The sequence below is a fragment of the Hemicordylus capensis genome, chromosome 4, assembly GCF_027244095.1.
Source record: "Hemicordylus capensis ecotype Gifberg chromosome 4, rHemCap1.1.pri, whole genome shotgun sequence".
Taxonomy (NCBI): Eukaryota; Metazoa; Chordata; class Lepidosauria; order Squamata; family Cordylidae; genus Hemicordylus; species Hemicordylus capensis.
In genome coordinates this window covers 111,188,553-111,207,658 of record NC_069660.1, presented here as the reverse complement: position 1 = coordinate 111,207,658, position 19,106 = coordinate 111,188,553, and the positions used below count along the sequence as shown (strand labels likewise).

Sequence of the window (19,106 nt, the reverse complement as noted above, 5' to 3'; positions counted from 1 at the left end):
GAAATTACCTTATTAAATGTATAAATATGGTAAAAATGACATGTTTAAAACAAGTTGTTTATACAATGCTAGAAAATGAGGTACAAGGCAAATGGCCCACAAAAATAATAAATTTAATTAATTTTTAGTTATAAAAAATTATCAGAATTTGATTTTGTCAACCACTTTGAGTGCCATTCGGGTTGAAAAACTGTATGCAAATAATTTAAATTAATAAATAACTGTATCAAAGGGGATTTGTTACCTTACAAAAATGTGCTTTATTACATTCTTTAGCCATTATGATCATACCGAGCCACTTAATGGCGCAGCAGGAAATGACTTGCCCAGCAAACATGAGGTTGCTAGTTCGAATCCCTGCTGGTATATTTCCCGGACTATGGGCAACACCTATATCAGGCAGCAGTGATATAGGAAGATGCTGAAAGGCATCATCTCATACTGCACAGGAGGTAGCAATGGTAAACACCTCCTGTATTCTACCAAAGAAAAACCACAGGGCCCTGTGGTCACCAGGAGTCAACACCGACTTGACGGTACACTTTACCTTCATTATCATACTGACTAGTTTTCCAAGAAGAATGCATTACCTTGTTGCTCTCCTCCCCATTTTAAACTTAGAGCATTAGCTTGGATTCTTCCATAAGCAAAATTAAAAGGCATTCCACTCAAGGAAGATACCTTTGCCCCAAATCCAAGATTCAACCATTTTGCTGAGCCCTCCCCCACTAACATCCCACACCATTACCTGGAATCCAAGAGCAGATTTTGAGGGGGGTCAGTGGGGTAGGTGGCAGAACTAAGAGTGTGCAAAGAGGTTCAGAACTGAACCGGTTTGACTTCAAGCTGGTTCGGTTCGACAGTTCAGGATTGAGCTGAACCAGCCCCAGTTCGGCTTGACTCTGGACTGAACCTGCCCCAGCCATTTTTTTTTTTGCGGGGGGGGGGGGGGTCGTGGACCAAAAAGTTAAAAAAAAAAATTCAACTTACCAGCTCTGGGGGCTTCTCTGAAGCGGTTGGAGGGTCCACAGAGGTTCCTCCTCCCCCCGCCAGCTGCCATTATGCACCCATCGCCCAGTTTGGGCAGTCTTCTGCCCTTTCTGGGACTTCCCCCCAGCGCGGTAGCCATTTTGGAGGCTGCCAAGCATGCGCAAATGGCCCTTGCGTGGCCGGGTCATGACCCAGGCTACACAAGGGCCATTTGCATATGTGTGGCGGCCTCCAAAATGGACGCTGTGCCAAGGTAAAGGTCCAGGAAGGGCTGAAGATTGCAAAATCGGGCGATGGGTGCATAACGGCAGCTAATGGGGGGAGGGGGAACCTCCGTGGACCCCACCCACTGCCTCAGAGAAGCCCCCAGAGGGGGGTAAGTTGAAAAATAAATAATTTTTTAAAACCATTTCGGTCTGCAACTGCCCCCCCCACCCGCCCAGAACAGACTGAACTGGGTAGGTTCGAGGGGTGTCGAACCAAACTGGCCCAGCTAGCCGGTTCCATGCACATCCCTAAGCAGGACATCCCTTGTGCAAGCTCCTTCCTTTCACAAATCTGGATCTAAGCCACTGATCCACTGATTGGTTTATTTTAAAGGAAAAGTAGGGGGAGGGGCTAATCACAAACTGAGGCCCGGGTCATACCTAACATTAAACTGGAGGTTGACAAACTCGCACTTTTAATTTGGAACTATAAATTGCGCTGCAGATGTTCCTGAAACTGCGGCCAGCGATACTTCAGTTGCAAATGTCTTAGTTCAGACTAAATCTTTACATCAAACACCAGAATATTTGTTAAGGTGCAGCATTTTTATGTCTGCTTATGGCAGGCATATGAATTGGGTAGCAGTATGAAGTAGGTAACGGTAGTAACAGAAAAACAGGTTGCTCACCTGTAACCATTGATCTGGTAGTGATCCGTTGCAGTCATAAGAATGGATTCTGTGCCTGCGCAGGACCATTCAGGCAGAATTGGCTAGCTCTTCAAAGAGCTTAGCCCCGCCTCCTGCACATGGTGCACTTGCTTCGTTTGGGCAGGGAAAACAATGTCACTGTTGATATGGAAGTCAGTAACTATTTTAGACCTAAACTCAGGGTCTAGGCGAAGCACCACCCTATCCTCATGAAATTTAGTGTAGGGAACGTCGATGCAGAGGGCATTTAGTTCGCTGACTCAACGAGCTGATGTTATGGCTAAAAGAAAAGCTGTTTTTAGTGTTACAAGTTTAGGAAGAGCCATAGCCATGGGCTCAAAGGGAGGTTCTGTTAGAGCAGACAAAATGAGGGCCAAGCTCCAGAGGGCTGTCAAATAGACAGATAGAGGTTATTGAGGCCCTTTAAGAATCTCTTAGGGTCTGGATGTGAGAAAACCATCTTCCCGTCCCATCCGGTGTGACGAGCAGAAATAGCAGCCAGATGAACTTTGACAGAAACATTGGCCAATTTTTGGTGCTTCAGGGTCGTAAGATACAGTAGCACTTGGCAAGAAGTGGCAGAATATGGTTGAAAATCGTGCCTCTGTGCATGCTGACTAAATTGCTACCATTTGCTATTATTTATTATTATTTTTTATTTATTTGTTCAATTTATAATTGACCTAAGTAGATTTTTTGCATTCGTTAAGGAGGATATCACTTAAGAGCCTATCCTCCGGGCAGTCAGACAGGGGCGTAACTACAATTAGGCAGGGGGAGGCTGTTGTCTTGGGGCCCCCCACCTTGGGGGGGCCCCTCAGAGGCTCTCCCCCACCCAGCACCTACCCGATCTTCCGCCGCCGAGGACCGCTGGAAAGCTCACGGCAGGTTTTCTAAATCAAAGGACAGGAGCGTGCACAAGAGAGACGCCCCGCCCAAGCCCAGGGAGAAGCGCGGAAGGCGGCTTCCTCTTCGGCGGGCGGGTGAGGGGGGCAGCCATGCGAGGTGAGAGCGCGGCTGGCTGGGTCCCCTTTGAAGCCCCAGGGCTGGTGGCAGCGTGCAGTTGCTGCTGCTGCATCTCTTGCCCGGTTTCTGTTCTGGCTAGTGGTCTGGGGAAAGGGATGCTGTGTGTGCGCGCGCTCGCTCAATCACTCACCCGGCTCTCCTTGTTCTTGGGCATGTTGGGGAGAAAGGCGAGGCGTGAACTTGGGCATTACTTGCTGCGAGGAAGTCGGAGAGGGCTGCTGAGCGAGTCCAGCTAACGGACGCCTTTGACAACACCATTTCCCCTCTCAGGCGCTGGCAGCCAGAGATCCAGGGCGGCTGCAAGCAGAGCGTCTTTCGTTGATATGGGAGGAGTGGGAGGAAAATGGACTCCTGTTTCCCCCACTTTTATACTGATTTTTAGTGTACCTGAAGCCCCCAACATTCAGACCTGAGACCTCTACGAGTTCAGTCCTACGCCTCTCTACTCACAGGCTGCAATCCTGTGGACACTTGCCTGGGAATAAACCCCACTGAGCACAGTGGGACTTACTTCTAAGTGACTGCACATGCATAGGTTTGAACTGCAAATGTTGGATCTTCTACGCAGGGTGAGATAATTGTGATTCAAACAGCAATTGGTATCAATACGCCATCACAAATCTGTTGTATTAGTTGGTTCTGCTTTCGTGTTATCTATACCTTGCAACTAGTTGGGATAATTAGCAGAGACATCCGGCCAGAGGAAGGAGAGGTAAGCAGTGACGGCGGGTGGGGGGGCCCATTTAAGAATCTTGTCTCAGGGCCCACTCCAACCTAGTTACGCCCCTGCAGTCAGATTGAGAGTTTTGAGGTTGGGATGATGGAGACTTCCGCCCTCCTGAGTTAGAAGATTTTTGCATTGAGGTAGACACCTGTGACGACCCTTCAACAGTCTGAATGCCTGAACAACCATGGCTGTCAGGGCCATCACGGAACAATCAATATACAATTTGCAGCCTCCTGTAGGATTTTGGCTAGAACCCTGTTCAGCAGGGAATAAGGAGGAAAGATGTAGAGAAACTTTTGACTCCAGTGGAATTGGAAGACATCTGCTCTGGAGTTGTGGCCGATGTTGGCCCTTGAGGAATACTGGGGGCACTTCTTGCTCACTGCTGTTGGGAACAAGTTGATTTCTGAATTCCCTAGGTCTTGAACAGTGATTGAAGGTATATTAAACTATTTCCCATTCGTGTTGATGCAGATGAAGTTATGACCTGATTAAATGGTCTGCTACAGTGTTTTCCACACCTTTAATGTGGATGGCAGTTAGGGTCATCTGTTGAGCAATAGCCCAATTCCAAATCTGTAGGCTTAGCATGCAAAGAGAGTAGGACACGGTCCCCCCCCCCCACCAGCGGTTTAGGTAGGCGATTGCCATAGTGTTGTCCAGGCTGATCTGAACTACCTTGCCAGCCAGTGAAGGTGGAAAAGACTTGAAGGCCGGGAATACTGCCAATAGTTCCAGGAAGTGGATATGCATTTGACGCTGACTCAGGGACCACATGCCCTGCAGGTGAAGGTCTCCACAATGAGTTCCCCAGCCTTGCATAGAGGCATCCACCATGACCCAGGTGGATGATTTGGGTATTTGGAAGGGGACTCCCATGAGAAGTTTCTTTCCTTTGTCTCCCATCACAGTGAAAGCAGGACCAGGTCTGGAACTGTTAGCAACATTTGAGCAATGTCTACGTTGGGCAGAACGTAGACAGAAACCAAAGCTGCAGTTTTCACAGACGAAGTTTGGTGACATGCACAGTGGAATTGCATGCGGCCATCGGACCCAGCAACTTCTGTATTTTGTGAGCTTTCTGTCTGGGGCATTCCATGAAGACTGATATTAGGTTCTTGATCCTCAAGAAGTACTCTGTGGGGAGAAATGCAAGTTGTGCATTTGCATCAAGAATGGCCCCAAAGTAAGCAATGCGCTTTACTGGTTGGAAATTGGACTTTGTCCAGTTGACCTGGATGCCTAGGTCCTCCAGAAGGTTTAGGACTGTAGAGACATGCGAAGCTTAACTGATGCTCCATTCTTCCTGTCAGGAGCCAGTCACTGAGACATGGAAAGAGGACCAGCTCATGGGACCAGAAATTCATTACGATCACGGCCATGCATTTCTTAAATATACAAGGTGCCGTCGCCGGACCAAATGGGAGAACGTTGTATTGGAAAGCTTGTTGACCCACCATGAAGCGGAGGTACAGTCTGTGATTTATTTTGTTGGATTCCAGTATGAAAATATGTGTCCTGGAGATCCAACCTCACAGAGATCCTTCCTCTCCTCCACTTCTCCCCGTGAAGGAGAGGAAGGATGCTCTGTAACATTATCATATGGAACTTGCATATGTCCACATGATGATTTAGTTGTCGGAGATCCATAATCGGTCGTAGGCCCCCATCCCGTTTCAGGACCTGGAAGTAGTGGGAGTAAAAACCCCATCACTGATTTGTCCATCAAACAGGTAATATTGCCCCTTTGTCCAAGTGAGTATGAACTTCTTCCATCAGGAAGGGGGAGCAGGAGAATACTTGATCCCGGTGAAGGATGATCTGGTCATGAATTCTATTGCATAGCCCATCTGGACTATGCATTGGACCCAGCAGTCTGATGTTATGTTGCACCATGTGAAGGCATGACTTGCCAGCCTGATGTTGGAGGCGGCCATGATGGAAGAGAGCAGTGGAGTTGATGGTAGTAACTCTTGGGCCTGGAATTCAGTGGACTGACTTGATAATCAAAGATGCTGTTTTCCTGCATTAGTGGTTTTTGGGCGGGAGCCTTGAGTATTTCTTGCTCTTTGATTATAGGGCTTTCTGTTAAAACACTGGTACTGCTTTTGAAGGTCCCTCTTGTCTGTTTGTTTGTATGAGTATTGCCTCCTGTCAAATTGGCAGAATTTGGTGTTGTAGGGTTGTGAAGAGGATGAAAAGGTCTTAGTTATAAACTTAAGACTTTTTAATGGATTCCATCATGGTATCCCGTAGTCTCACAAAATAGACTTTTTCCATCAAAGGGTAAATTCTCTATGCAATTTTCATATCAGGCTGAAGTGCAGTGAGCGAAGCCAGGTGAGTCTGCATCATGTGATGGCAGTAGCCAATGTACAAGATTCCATTTCTGCCAGGTGCTTCGCATTGCTGAGTTGTTGTCTAGTTAAAAGGGGACCTTGGTGAGGATATCATTGAATTTAGCTAGAAACCCCTCTGGTGAGACGTTATTTTGTTCTTGGAAAAGATCATCCCTGTGGGAGGGAGCATACTCAGCAAAGTAGGCAGTGTAATTAGCCATTTTAACTGCCAGGCAAGAGGTTGAGTAGATAAAAGATCTAAATTGTCCAATTTCCAACCATCCTTATCTCCCGGTGTAGTATGATGCCTGCTGGTTTTAGATGAGGAAGCACAATCTACCACAACAGAGTTGGGGGAAGGGTGTTTGAGAAGAAAATCTTTATCGTCCTCCTGGATCCTGTACATTTTTTAAAATCGCTTTGAGGTGGGAGCAGAGGTCTGAAGAGCTTCCCACATGGATTTTGCAGCAGTGGAAATTACCGGTAAAATCAGAAGGTGTACCATGTTAGTGGGAGCTGCAGAATTAAAGCACTTGTAAACAGGATCATCTACATCTTGAGTTTGCTTTTTTAACTGCAAGCCAAGTACAGAAGCCATTTCCAAAATCTGTTTGTGGTATGAATGCATCTCCTCATCTGGGGACATGTTATCACCGGGCACCACCTTAACTGGAGGGTCAGAGGAAGAAGTGTCACTAGAAGATGAATCAGAATTGTAATCATAGGTCAAAATGACAGTATGGGGCTCTGAAGAAGCTGAGCCCCTAGCCTTAGGTGCTGTTTGAGTCATAGATGTGGTAGAGGTAAGCATCGTATTTTGGGTATGCTGGGTTTTTTGAACACGTGGCTTAGGCACTTCAACTGTTTGTGTAGCTATGCATTGCAAATGAGCAGGGCACCTAGGCATTAAGGAGTCCTCCTCTGTTCTTGGTGGCATAACCTGCGTCGACATCGAAAAACCTCCATTGAGGTCAGAATAGGTAGAGGTGTCACTTGGATCAACATCGAGACTGTGGCAGGTTTAGGTAACTCAGGTGGAGTCATTTGAATAGTAATTAGGACCATTGACACCAAGGATTGATGGTGAGCCTTCCAGAGCCTATATTCTTGGTAATCAGGGGGAAGCCCAGAGGGACTACACTGAGCTTGCATCACCCCCTCTGAATGCACGAGTCAAGCCCTGTGTGGCTACATATTCAGTTGGGATTTTCCATGGATGTGGACAGGTTTGCATCTGGAATGGTTGAAAAACCAATGGTGTTGAGTGAGTGGAGATCTGATCTCGAGACTGCGATGTTCATGAGGTTCTCTGTATCGAGAATGTGGTTCCATCCTCATTGGCATCGAGCCCGTGGCTTAAAAATCCATAGAAAGTTGAAGCTGACAGGGTGCACTCTGTGGAGTCCAACATGTGCAAAAAAGACATTGAGCAGTACCTTCTCCTAAGTCTGGGTTGAGTTCGACATTGTCAACTTCCATCTCAAAAGAAACTGGAGAGGACATCAGACAAAGGGTTGGGCATGGAGAACGGCTGGAGATGGTGTCTGTGCTGGAGTTACTGCTGGCGATAGGGAGTGTTCACGGCCTCGAGTGTCAGTGTCAGAGTTGATACCAAATGTGTTGCCCCTGTCAATGTCGAAGTTGTGCGTCGAACCACTGGTGAAGAACAAAGTTCCACAAGGTCCGGTGTCGATGGACAGGACAGAGAGGTGATCGAAACTGACTGAAGAGTTGTCGATGAATGCGTTGCTCATGAGGGGGTAGAAGAACGATCACAATCAGTTTTGGCAGCCCTTCTCACGATGTTTCTTTGAAGGCAGAGCCCCTTCCGCATTGGCTGCCCAATGCTGGGACTTATGCTGTTTGCGGTGCATTGAATCAGAGGGCGGCTTAGGTGTTTTAAAGGTACTGGCTGATGATGTCGAGGTAGTACGCTTCGAGGTTTTAGACTGCATGACAGCAGATCCTGACGTCTACTTAGACATCGAACCCGATGTCGATCTCGATACCATACCTGATGTCGAGGGTACAGGAGCATCTGCTGGGGACCCTGGCATTGGCGTCCTGGGGAGTAGGGCGTCATCATACAACACGGCTCGCAAATAAAGGGCTCTATTTTTTCTAGTTTGATGGGGAAAGGTGAGGCAAATCTTACAAGTCGAAGTGTTGTGCTCTTCACCTAGACAAAGTAAACAGAGCTCATGGTCGTCTGCTGAGGGGAGTTTAGAATTACAGCAGAGACAGCACTTAAAAGCCTTTTTATTTTCCATAAAGAATAAATAAAATAGAATTAATGCTCAAAAAGTCGAATTGAAGTCAGTTCTGAGAGCAAGTCGATATAACAGTCCAAAGTCGTATCCAAGAAATCTGTCTGTCCGGTAGATCAGAATTAAAACATAAAGCATACAAATAGTTTTGTCCAGTCCGAGGTCAGAGGACAAAAATAACTGTCCATTATCCCTTTATTTACAGGAAATAATCAATCTGAGGAGCTAACTGTCCGAGGTGCTTACACAATGGCGATCAGAAAAACTCAGGAGAAAATGCTAGCCCACCCAAACTAAGCAAGTGCATCACGTTTGCGCGGTGGGGGCAGGGGGTGGGAGGGCGCTAAGTGCTTTGAGAAAATAGTCAATTCTGCGTAAATGGTCCTGCACAGGCACAGAACCCATTCTTATGGCTGAAACAGATCACAATCCATATCAAGGAGTGACAGATCCCAAAGCCTGTGGTCAGAATTTTGATCCAATATCTGAAGTCAGGTGCAGAATTCAAGTTTTAAATGTTTAAACCTAAATCTCTTAGATATAAAACCTCATAATTAACTGTTCATTGGCACACAAAAAAACCCTGCTTAGGATAAAAGATAAAATATTTGAGGTATTCTTACAAGTAGGTCATGTGATAAATTTCTCTCAGGGACTCCTGACATCTTTCATTCATTTTCATCAAATCTGGTGAAGTAAAGCTATATAAATTTTTCATTTTAGTAATCTGTAGGGGAAATTTCAAGTGAAACATTAAAGTATCCTAGATAAGCATAAATAAAACAATTCCTATAAAACAAAGTGGAAGCAAATTGCATAGCATGAGGCAAAACTGCTTCAATTATTGTTTTATTTTAGCTGAATAAATCAAGGATACAAACTGAAAATATTAGCATGCAATGATGATAACACTGGGTCAGAGAGTAGCAGGGAACTGTCTCGGACGTCCCGGGAATTTGCTTAACAGTGGAAGAATGAGAGAGGCACAAATGTCTCTATAGAATGAGCAGTATGGGAATCTCTAGTATGGGAATCGGAGGCACTGCATTGCAGTGGTTCTGGCCCTTTCTTGGGGGGAGGGTCCAGAAGGTCGTGCTGGGGACTACTGCTCGGCTCCGTGGCCACTGGCCTGTGGGGTCCCGCAGGGTTCGGTCTTGTCCCCCATGCTGTTTAACATCTACATGAAAGCGCTGGGAGAGGTCATCTGGGGACTTGGACTGAGTTGTCAGCAATATGCAGATGACACTCAGCTCTATCTCTCCTTGTCACCTGATCCTAGGGAGGCAGTGGATGTCCTGAATCGGGGGATGGAGGCCATGATGGGTTGGAAGTGGGCTAATAAACTGAAATTGAATCCGGACAAGATGGAGGTAATGTTGGTCAGTAGCAAAGCCAATCGGGATGAGGAGATTTTACTGGTTCTGGATGGGGTTGCACTCCCCTTGAAGGAGCAACTATGCAGCTTGAGGGTATTACCCTACCAGGCTCTGCTTTTGGAAGCTCAGGTGGAGGCGGTGGCCAGGGGTGCCTTTGCATGGCTTCGGCTAGTGCGCCAGCTGCGTCCCTTTCTCGAAAAGGCAGATCTGGCCACGATTACCCATGCCTTAGTCATGTCACGGCTGGATTACTATAACACGCTCTACATGGGGCTGCCCTTGAAGAATATCCAGAAACTGCAGCTAGTGCAAAATGCAGCAGCTAGGGTTTTATCTGGAGCTGCACGATGGGAGCACATCACACCCATTTTCAAAGAGCTGCACTGGCTACCAGTTTGTTTCCGGGTCCAATTCAAGGTCCTGGTTTTGACCTTTAAAGCCCTTAACGGTTTGGGCCCTGGAAATCTGAGGGACCACCTGCTCCCAAGGGTTGCTGCCCGCTTGACAAGGTCATCTGAGGGGGCTCTGCTCCAGGTGCTGACTATGGGGGAGGCTCGGTTGTCGTGCATGCAGTTCAGGGCCTTCTCTGTTGCTGCCCCCAGACTCTGGAATGCTCTCCTGGTGCTTATTCACTCCTCAGTCTCCATCAAAGCTTTTAAAAAGCATGTTTAATCTTGTCTTTTTATCCAGGCTTTTATATGATTGTCTCTGATGTTCCTCTTCATTTTTATACTTGTGCTTTAAATTTTTAAATCAGATTTGTCTTATATTTTTAGTTTAATATTTTAACTGCGTCATTTTTATAATCTTGTTTTAAAATTTTGCTGTAAACCACCTTGGGATTGTTTTAATGAAAGGTGGTATATAAATTTAACAATAAAATATAAATAAAAATAAAGTATAGGAGGACATGCTCAGTAGTTTCAATCTGCCCTGAGCCACAGGGGCATAGATGGTCTGCAAATAGAATCCTTCTATAGCGGCCTTCTAGGACTGCTGAGGGGAGGGGATGGCAGCAAGCCAAGGTGAACGCCCTTCTGTGGTTTGGGACCTCCAATTGATTGAGATATGCTACAGGAGAAGCAGAATATCTAAGCCCATGACTGATATAAAATTTTGGGACACTGCTGAGATCAGTTTGGTGCTCAATGTCTGTAATGCACTGCTTTATGGTTGCTTTTGGATTTTAGTGCAAATTTACTAACTGTAGTAGTTTGAAGACCCATTCAACCCCTCAAAAATATATACCTTTGTAAATTCTGAAGGCAGCTGACCATTGTGTATTGGTGCGCAATCAGCATTCATCTGAATGAAAAATCCTCGAGCTGAGCTAAAACTTGTTTTCAAAGGAAGGTTGTATTTTTCTGCAAGCTGTGTTATCATTCCTTAATAGCAAGAAACAGAATTATTTTCTGATTTTAACAAAAACTAATTGTTATATGAGCAGTAAAATGAATCACTGTGTAACAAAAATTTTTGACTTTTTTTTTTTACTATAGATCAGATAACAGAAGGCATATCCAGAATAAGAGGCATTTTAAAAGCCAGTTACAAAGGCTTGTATCAAAAGAACTGCAAGCAGAAGAAATGTTGTAGAAAATAAATACTCTGCCCTCTCTTCCCTGAAGTAGTCCCCTGAAAAGTCTCTCCTGGGAGTTAGGAACCTACCAGTATGGACCTGGATAAGACACAGTGAGCTATTGGGGGTGAGGGGGTTTCTGAGCACTCGTGAGAAGGTGGGGAAGGAGTACATGAAAGATAATTTTGCAGAAGATTGGGATAAGTGTAGATATTTTAGGATCTGACCAAAGCTAAACTGAATACTAATAAAAAGTATGTATTCTTGTAACAATTCATATATGTATCTGTATGCTTCAAAAGTATTTTAAAAAATACCTGCTATATCATCCACAATTTCAGTATATGTTCTTCTTGCTATATCAAGAAATTCATTGATATTAGGCTTCACTGCATAGCACTTTTGAGTTCTCATATTCAAGCACCCTTTTGTATATCTTGCATCATCATTAATGACAGTTTTAATTTTTTCAAGTATGATTCCAAACCTTAAAAAGTGATACAAAATTGTGAATATGTCTGTCATCTCTTATAAATGTTATAACTGTATACATTAAAAAAAAAAAGAATATCTGAATCAAAACTTCAGCATTTGTATTTACTGACTGACTTCCAGAGGTTTTTCCATTGCACAATTTCGGGTGAAAATTTCTTCCTTCTACAATCCTCCAACTCTCAGGGACATATTTTTGGGAGGCACGGTTGGCTACAAAGGGAATGAGGGCTCACTAAAGATCAACCCCCTCCCCCAATGCAACAGAAAACCCAGTTGTGCTCATGCATCATTAGTCAAGATATCAGCCACTGGTATCTTTTAAGACCTGTATAATATGATCATGAGTACATATGTGTTGCTTGTGTTACGTATATGTTATTATCGGCCAACATCTTGATTAATACTGCTTGAGTGACTGATTGATTCATTCCTTGATTAAGCGCCATCAAGTCAGTGTCAACTCTTAGTGTCCACATAGATAGATTCTCTCCAAGATGATCTGTCTTCAACTTGGCCTTTAAGGTCTCTCAGTGCTGCATTCATTGCTGTCCTAATCGAGTCCATCCACCCTGCTGCAAAAGACACACATGCAGAGCTAGCATCTCTACTTCTGAAGCGTGTGTGTGGGATTTTCATCAATATCCCCTTCCCCCTGAAAAGCTCCATGTGACCCAGAAGCAGGTTCCCGAGTGCTAAATAACCCTCAGGGACCTACTTCCAGGTTGTACAGAGCACTTCCGGGGAAAGGGAAGACCAGCAAAAATCAACCCCCTGCATGTAACTTCCCTATGCTTTCAGAAGCATGTCTGCTAGTGCTCTGCACATGCCGCCTTTAACTGCATGTCCACAGCCAGGATGTCACCTGATGTCAGGTAAAAAATGTATAGATGTAAACAATAGTTTTCTCTGTCAGAATTCCTTGCTTAATGATATTCATTGTAATAAAACAAGCTTAGGTCCTGGTAAGCATTTAGAACAAAGGGCTAGTAAACCAGTTTAAATCTGAGTAAAATATGTTTTGGATCACACCATCAATCCTAATGTAACTTACAGTCTCTGTGACTTTTTTCAGAGGTCACAGAGACTTCTGAAAAATTACTGTAAATTATTACAACTATTTTTCCTTATTTGTAATTGAATTTCACAGTGTTATTGTTGAAGCACTGGATTCACAAACAGAATCAATGCATACACTGATTCTGTATCATTGTTTCTGGTTCTGCAGAATAAATCTGATTTTGCAGAAAATTCTTCATCAGTCACAGAAAAGTAAAACTAACCATTTTAAAGAATGCAGAATGCAACAAATGAACAAAAACTTCAGAGTTCAAGATAAAATTTCTTTATAATATAGTACCTGTCATCTTCCAAAGAACTATAGTAAGCCTTTAACAATGGTGTTGTATAGTTTTTTAAAGCATCCTGTTAAAACCAACATGAAAATATTATATATTCAAATATACAGACATTTTAATCATTCTGTACCCTTTAGTTTACTCATGCTGGATTGAAGGTAAAATTAACAGAATTTGCAAATAAATATTACATTATGTGAGACAAGGAGACTGCTTCCTGGCAGTCCTACCAACCTTTGAAAGGCTCTGGAAGGTGAATGTTGCCAGAAGCAGCCCTCTCTTCTCATGCATCACCTCTCCCAAACACATTGCAAAGATCTGGTGAGAATACCCACACACAACCCTTTCAAGCTTTGGAATGGGCATGACATGAGGAGGGCAAGTTACTGATCTGGCAGCTTTCTCTCCCCACACAGCACCTCTTCCAAATACATTGCAAAACTTTGCAATGCTCTACAAAAGCAACCCTCCCCCACATGGCATCTTTCCAAACTGCTTTTCAAGGCTTGGATAGGAAGCTCACAATCTGAGCATTGCAAAGCCAAGCAGGAAGATACTAGCAAGGTTTTGCAAGGCTTAGATTGGTAGCTTCAATTCCAAGCCTTGCAAAGACTTTTGTAAAGGTGCTTAACAAGGAGGGCTGCCAGCTCCCCACCCCCCATTCCCATGCAGCACATTTGCAATGTTCAGATGGGAAGCTCCCAATATGAGTCTCGCAAGGCTCTTCTGAAAGTGCACTGCACAAGGAGAGATCGATGCTGATAACCTTCACTCCTCACATGGTACCTTTGAGGACCAGGATTTTCCCCTACCTGATAGTTGTGGCAAAATCCATAATCATTGCTATTCTTCACTGCATCCTCCTCCTGCTGCCTATTCAAAAGCCTGACGGTGAGGAAGCTTAAGCAGCAGAAGTGATACAACACACTTCCTGCTGCTCCAACTTCCTTATCCTCTACCTGTTGAATAGACTGAGGGTGGAAGGACATCGTGAGCAAGATAAAATAGAAAGGGCAGCAGCTGCTGGAGCACCACAAGGAAGACATGGATTGGCAGACACCAACGGCATGGATAGGCACCAATGGGCTGCAGGACGGCCTGTCTCTGCCTCTATCAAGCCACTGCCAGAAACGACCATCTCAAAGTGCCTCGTTAGTGAGGCGTCCCTGTGCCTGACCCACAAGTTGTTCACATGGAGAAATAAGGCCAGTCAGCAGTTTTACAGATCAAGCCAGAATCCTATCGATTCTGCTGTGAGGCTGAACTGCTATACCAACCTCTACCTACCTATAAGGATGGTGCTGAAGTGCAGCAGAGAAAAAGCTATCAAGACAGGAAGCAACAATGGTGGCACATAGACTAAAAGCGTTCGGGAACCACTGCTAGATTCGTTAGGGTCCAACTCAGGCCCTTCACCTTAGGGTGAGAAGGGCCTTAACAATAATGGGCATTTACTTCAGGGTATGATACCTTTAAAGGCTCCACAAGTTCCAGAGTATGCTTCAGATAGATTAGATTTGTTATCTTCGATTCAGATGCATTAATCTGAGAGAAAGTAGAGTATTATTATCATGTTATTGTTTGTTTAGCAGTATATAACCTACTTTCATTGTTGCTTGTGGTCAACTGTCACCTGTGCTTCCACTGTATGCAGTGTTACTAGAGATGTTATGTTATAACTAGCTGACCTGGCACAGAACATCTGCACCCCAAGTTCTCCCTGACTCTTCCCCCATCTCCTTCAGCCATTCTCCCCCCCCCCTTCAGCCCCAGTTCATTCCCCCCGCCCACTCAGTACCAGTTCATTCTCCCTCAACAGCTGGCCTGGCCACTGCTTCCCCTTGCTGCTGGGCCGGCCTGGCCGCTCACCTTCCTCCCTCCCTCCCTCCCCTCACTTGCAAAATTTCGTGAGACCTGCCACACATGGGATTAGCAACGATACGCCTTAGAGAAATATATATAGATATAAATTCTATATGTTATGTTAGGAATGTTAACTGACTTCTTTTCCTTTTCCCACTGAAAAGGAGAAAACTTACTCTCTAGCTTTGTTATTAAAACCAATACAGCAATCTTTAAAATAAATGTTTAAACTGAATTAAATTAGTAGTACAAAATCCCTAAAGTGCACAGATTTAAATTACAAAACACACATTCAATGCTCTCAGGTATGAACTGAGTTTACATATGTAGGTTTCCCTGCAATAAACCCTACAAAAAGAGGGGGAGGGGGAAGGAAACAGCCAACAGCTTGATAAACATTAGTTATCAAGTAAAAATATGTATAAACATACCATTTCCTGCTTTGGAATTTGAACTAAAACTGAAAGTAATTGTTCAGTGTCCAGAAATCTTGAAATAACTAAAAAAGACAAGGCAAGTAAATCATGCAGCTCAGTTCACCATCCACATAGAGCAAATAATGGGATTTAATCCCCTGATGTTATTGGGTCACCCAATAAGCCTCATGTCTTGAAATCTAAATATCAACATAATCCAAGGAAGTTAGACACAATTATACAGTGTCAGACTAAAGCAAGGAGACTAAAGCCAGGTTCAAATCTCCCTTCAGACATGTGGCTAATTGGGTGACCTGGCCAACTATCTTTCAGCTTAGCCTACCTCACAGGGCTGTTGTGAGGATATAAGGAGGGGAATCTTGTTCACCCTGGACTCTTTGAAGGGTAGGAAATAAATATATCAATATTACTACTTATTCTGCAGATCTGACTGCAATATCTAAACAGATGTAATATTTGTACAATTATGTCCACATGAAGCCTATAAAACATGTATTTGAGGACCAGTTAGCAAATCAGTTATCAAAATTAGGAAAGCATGCTTTAAATGTAGCAGTATTGTGAGCTCTAATGCCCTACAAATAAGGGTTTCTTTCCCCCCTTTTCTTTTTACCTTGAGGGGTGTAGCAGCAGGAGTAGTAGCAAACTGTGACAACAAAGTTAGCCATGTGTTATTCTGTGAGCCAACCCACATATGATGTGTGAGATACAAGATGACATCTTTATATAGTTTGTTTTACTTTTAGGTAGCATGCATATGGGACTCAGAGAAGCATCACTGGGATTCATGAGTTTAGCCCTTTCCCTATTACATCTTTACCCTGATCTAATTTCCCGATCTAAATTCCCCTCTAAAATCCCCCAATCTAAATTCCCCTCCAAAACTGTTATTAGCCTTTCAGGGGGAAATTACAGATACAGCATCTGTAACTATATTTCTCCTTGCCACCCATATGATGCTAATAGCAGCTTTATGGGAATTTATTTATTTATTTAACACATTTCTATACCACCCAAAACTTGCATCTCTAGGTCATACACTGAGGATGAGATGTAGGGAGAAAAAAAATTAACCATCCCTCTCCCCAACACTGCAATCCAATCAAATCTGGAGCACTCTGTAGTTTTAAAGTGTGTTTGTTTTTAAATAGGAACCTCCTGGACCATACTGCTTTGGTCTTAAATTATACTTAATCCTGCTTTGAAAACTATGACATAGTTTTAAAGAAAGAACTATAACCGTTTTATAAAATAATATCGGATTACCTGACTGAAGACCAAAAAATCGTTCCTCATCTTGGAGTAGCTCTTGAACAGAATCTAATCTTGTGTTAATGGTACTGGCATCAACCAGAGGCTCCAGAATATTAGACCGAAGTCTTCGGCTTCCCCCTGGAGTTTTAGTATAATTTAGAACGCCAAAAAGTGTGTGACCATTCCTTTGGAAACAGCACATTTAAAAAAACCTCTTATAAAACTGGATTCATTAAAAGCCAATTTAAATAAACATAACCATTTACAAATCTGTTTTCACAACTGTACATACACATACACGTCCAGGCCTGCACAACATAAGGCCTGGGGGCCGGATTCAGCCTGCAGGGAGTATTTTACTGGCCCCCAGGTATCCTGCAGCAACACAGGAGCTGGAAACTGCCTTATAGCACCATCCTGTGCACGCTTTCTCAGAAATATGCTCCATCGTGTGCCCTGTAAGCATGCCTAGCATTACAGCCTGAAAGCAACAATTTAGGGAGAGGAGAGGACTTGGCATTTGTTTGGAGCTTGCATGCACTCCAGGGGCCCCACTGATTGAGCAGGGACAGGACCTATTCTCTGGCCACTATACTTGGTTAAAACTATTGGTCCATTGATAGGGGGAATAGAGCCACAAGTAACTAATAATATTTAATTTTAATGTAATAATGTGCTAAAAATTTGGCCTCGGCCCCTGCATGCCAAGTTGTGGATGGTTCCAGCCCACCAACGCATTTGAGTTATGCAGCCCTGCTCTAGTCCAAGGCTATGATCCTGCTTTCTCCACCTATGGATTGCAAAATGTAGAGCTCCTCACACAGGGCTCGTGTAACTTCCTCTCAGTGCCATGATGCATGGGAAGCCATTGTTGCTACGCTGGCGATGCAATGACTCTCTTGTGCCTTACCTAAAGACATCGAGCAACACAATGCTTGATTCCTGGGAAATTGAGCAGCATAAAGCTTGTATACAGACTCCTTTCAGTGGAGCAAGAATATTATTTATTATTTACTTGGGAGAGTTATAAACAGCTTTTCAACAAAAAGAGTTCACAAAGTAATTTACATTTAAAAAATGAAAACGTTATTCCTTGTCCCAAACTGGCTCAAAATAAATTTTAAAAATAAAAATGAGACACCAGCAAATAGCCACTGGAGAAGATGCTATGCTGGGATGATTCAGGACAGTTGCTTTCTCCTACTAAATATAAGAGAGTCACCACTTAAGATGTGCCACTTTCCCCAATTGTAGGGGTGTGCACAAAACCGGCAAACCAGAGTCCAAACAAGACCTGAACAGGAACAGGCCAGTATGGTTTTGCCCCCACCCCCCTTCGAACCCCCCTGGTTCTGTTCGAGGGGGTTCATGAGTCAATTAAAAAAAAAATAAAGTACTTATTCTATCAAAGAAAACCACATGGCTCTGTGATTGCCAGGTGTTGACACTGACCTGATGGCACAACTTTACCTTTACCCCCTCTGGGGGGCTTCCACAGAGGCTTCCCCTCCCCCTGCCAGCCATCCTCATGGCAAAAATTGCCCTTTCCAGTCGTTTTTCAGCCCTTTCTGGGCCTTTCCCCCTCATGGTGGCCATTTTGGAGGCTGGTGCACATGCACAATGGGCCTGTGTGGTCTGGATCATGACCTGGCCACACGGGGGCCCATTCTGCATGTGTGGCAGCCTCCAAAATGGCCACCATGAGGGGGTTTCTCGTACCAGCTTGGGTATGAGAAAATCTCTGCTTGATGTTGTAAATTGGGGGTAGTGGAAATTTTCCTTTCCTGACTCAGGCCAGGTTAATGATTAACCTCCCTGACCAGTCTAAACCAGTGTACCGCCACGAGGGGGAATTTAGTGCTTTGTCATTCCTTTCGTGGGCTCTGAGAAGCAGATTGGTGTTTAATCTTCAACTTTCCCAAACCCAGAAAGTAAAAGAAAAAGAAGAGGTTCTGGTACTCCAGAACCTTCTGGTAGTTTAATCTCACTGCCACCAGATCTCTCCAAAAAGGCTACTCTTAAAGGGGATTGGAGTGATCAAAGATCCCCATCCTTCTTTTCTCCTGCTTTCTAGCAAACAAGAATAAAGAAAAACCTTTCCTTCCCATGTGTTTGGCCTGCATGTGGAGTTAATTATTAATTGGCCAAGCTGGCCTTGAGATGTGTTCTGCACCAGATAAATTCCCCTTACAGCCGCCCCCAATTTGCTGGGCTAATAACCAACCCAGGAGAGATTTGTAAAATGAAAAGTGAGGTAGACGTTTATTCAGTTACTACAGACTGGTTCTGTCTGAGGCTTTTTAGCTACACTTAAAAATACTTAGTTGGTTACAGGAATACTTCAAAAGCGCCCAGATGGTTCTGGGGTGGCACACATTGAAATCTTAGTGATTTCGTTGCAAAGAACAGATATTTAGGAATATGCAAAGCACACACACACACAAATATAAATTCCTGATGCCAAGTCTGGCTAAATAAACTT

At 44.1% G+C, this 19,106-nt stretch overlaps 1 protein-coding gene across 13 annotated transcripts in view; it reads right to left on the bottom strand.

Moving 5' to 3' along the window:
* MSH4 (mutS homolog 4) overlaps positions 1–19,106 on the bottom strand; it is a 169,046-nt gene that overhangs the window by 76,870 nt on the left and 73,070 nt on the right. For all 13 annotated transcript variants that reach the window (XR_008306063.1, XR_008306061.1, XR_008306062.1 and 10 more), the window contains 7 exons: positions 16,637–16,809; positions 15,365–15,432; positions 14,541–14,615; positions 13,073–13,137; positions 11,538–11,707; positions 10,890–11,026; positions 8,889–8,992 (listed from right to left, as the gene is read on the bottom strand). Coding sequence is in view for 10 of the 13 variants with exons in the window: in XM_053245112.1 (XP_053101087.1) it covers positions 8,889–8,992; positions 10,890–11,026; positions 11,538–11,707; positions 13,073–13,137; positions 14,541–14,615; positions 15,365–15,432; positions 16,637–16,809 (792 nt within the window). In the remaining 3 variants the exon portion in view is untranslated. The remainder of the gene's footprint in view (positions 1–8,888; positions 8,993–10,889; positions 11,027–11,537; positions 11,708–13,072; positions 13,138–14,540; positions 14,616–15,364; positions 15,433–16,636; positions 16,810–19,106) is intronic.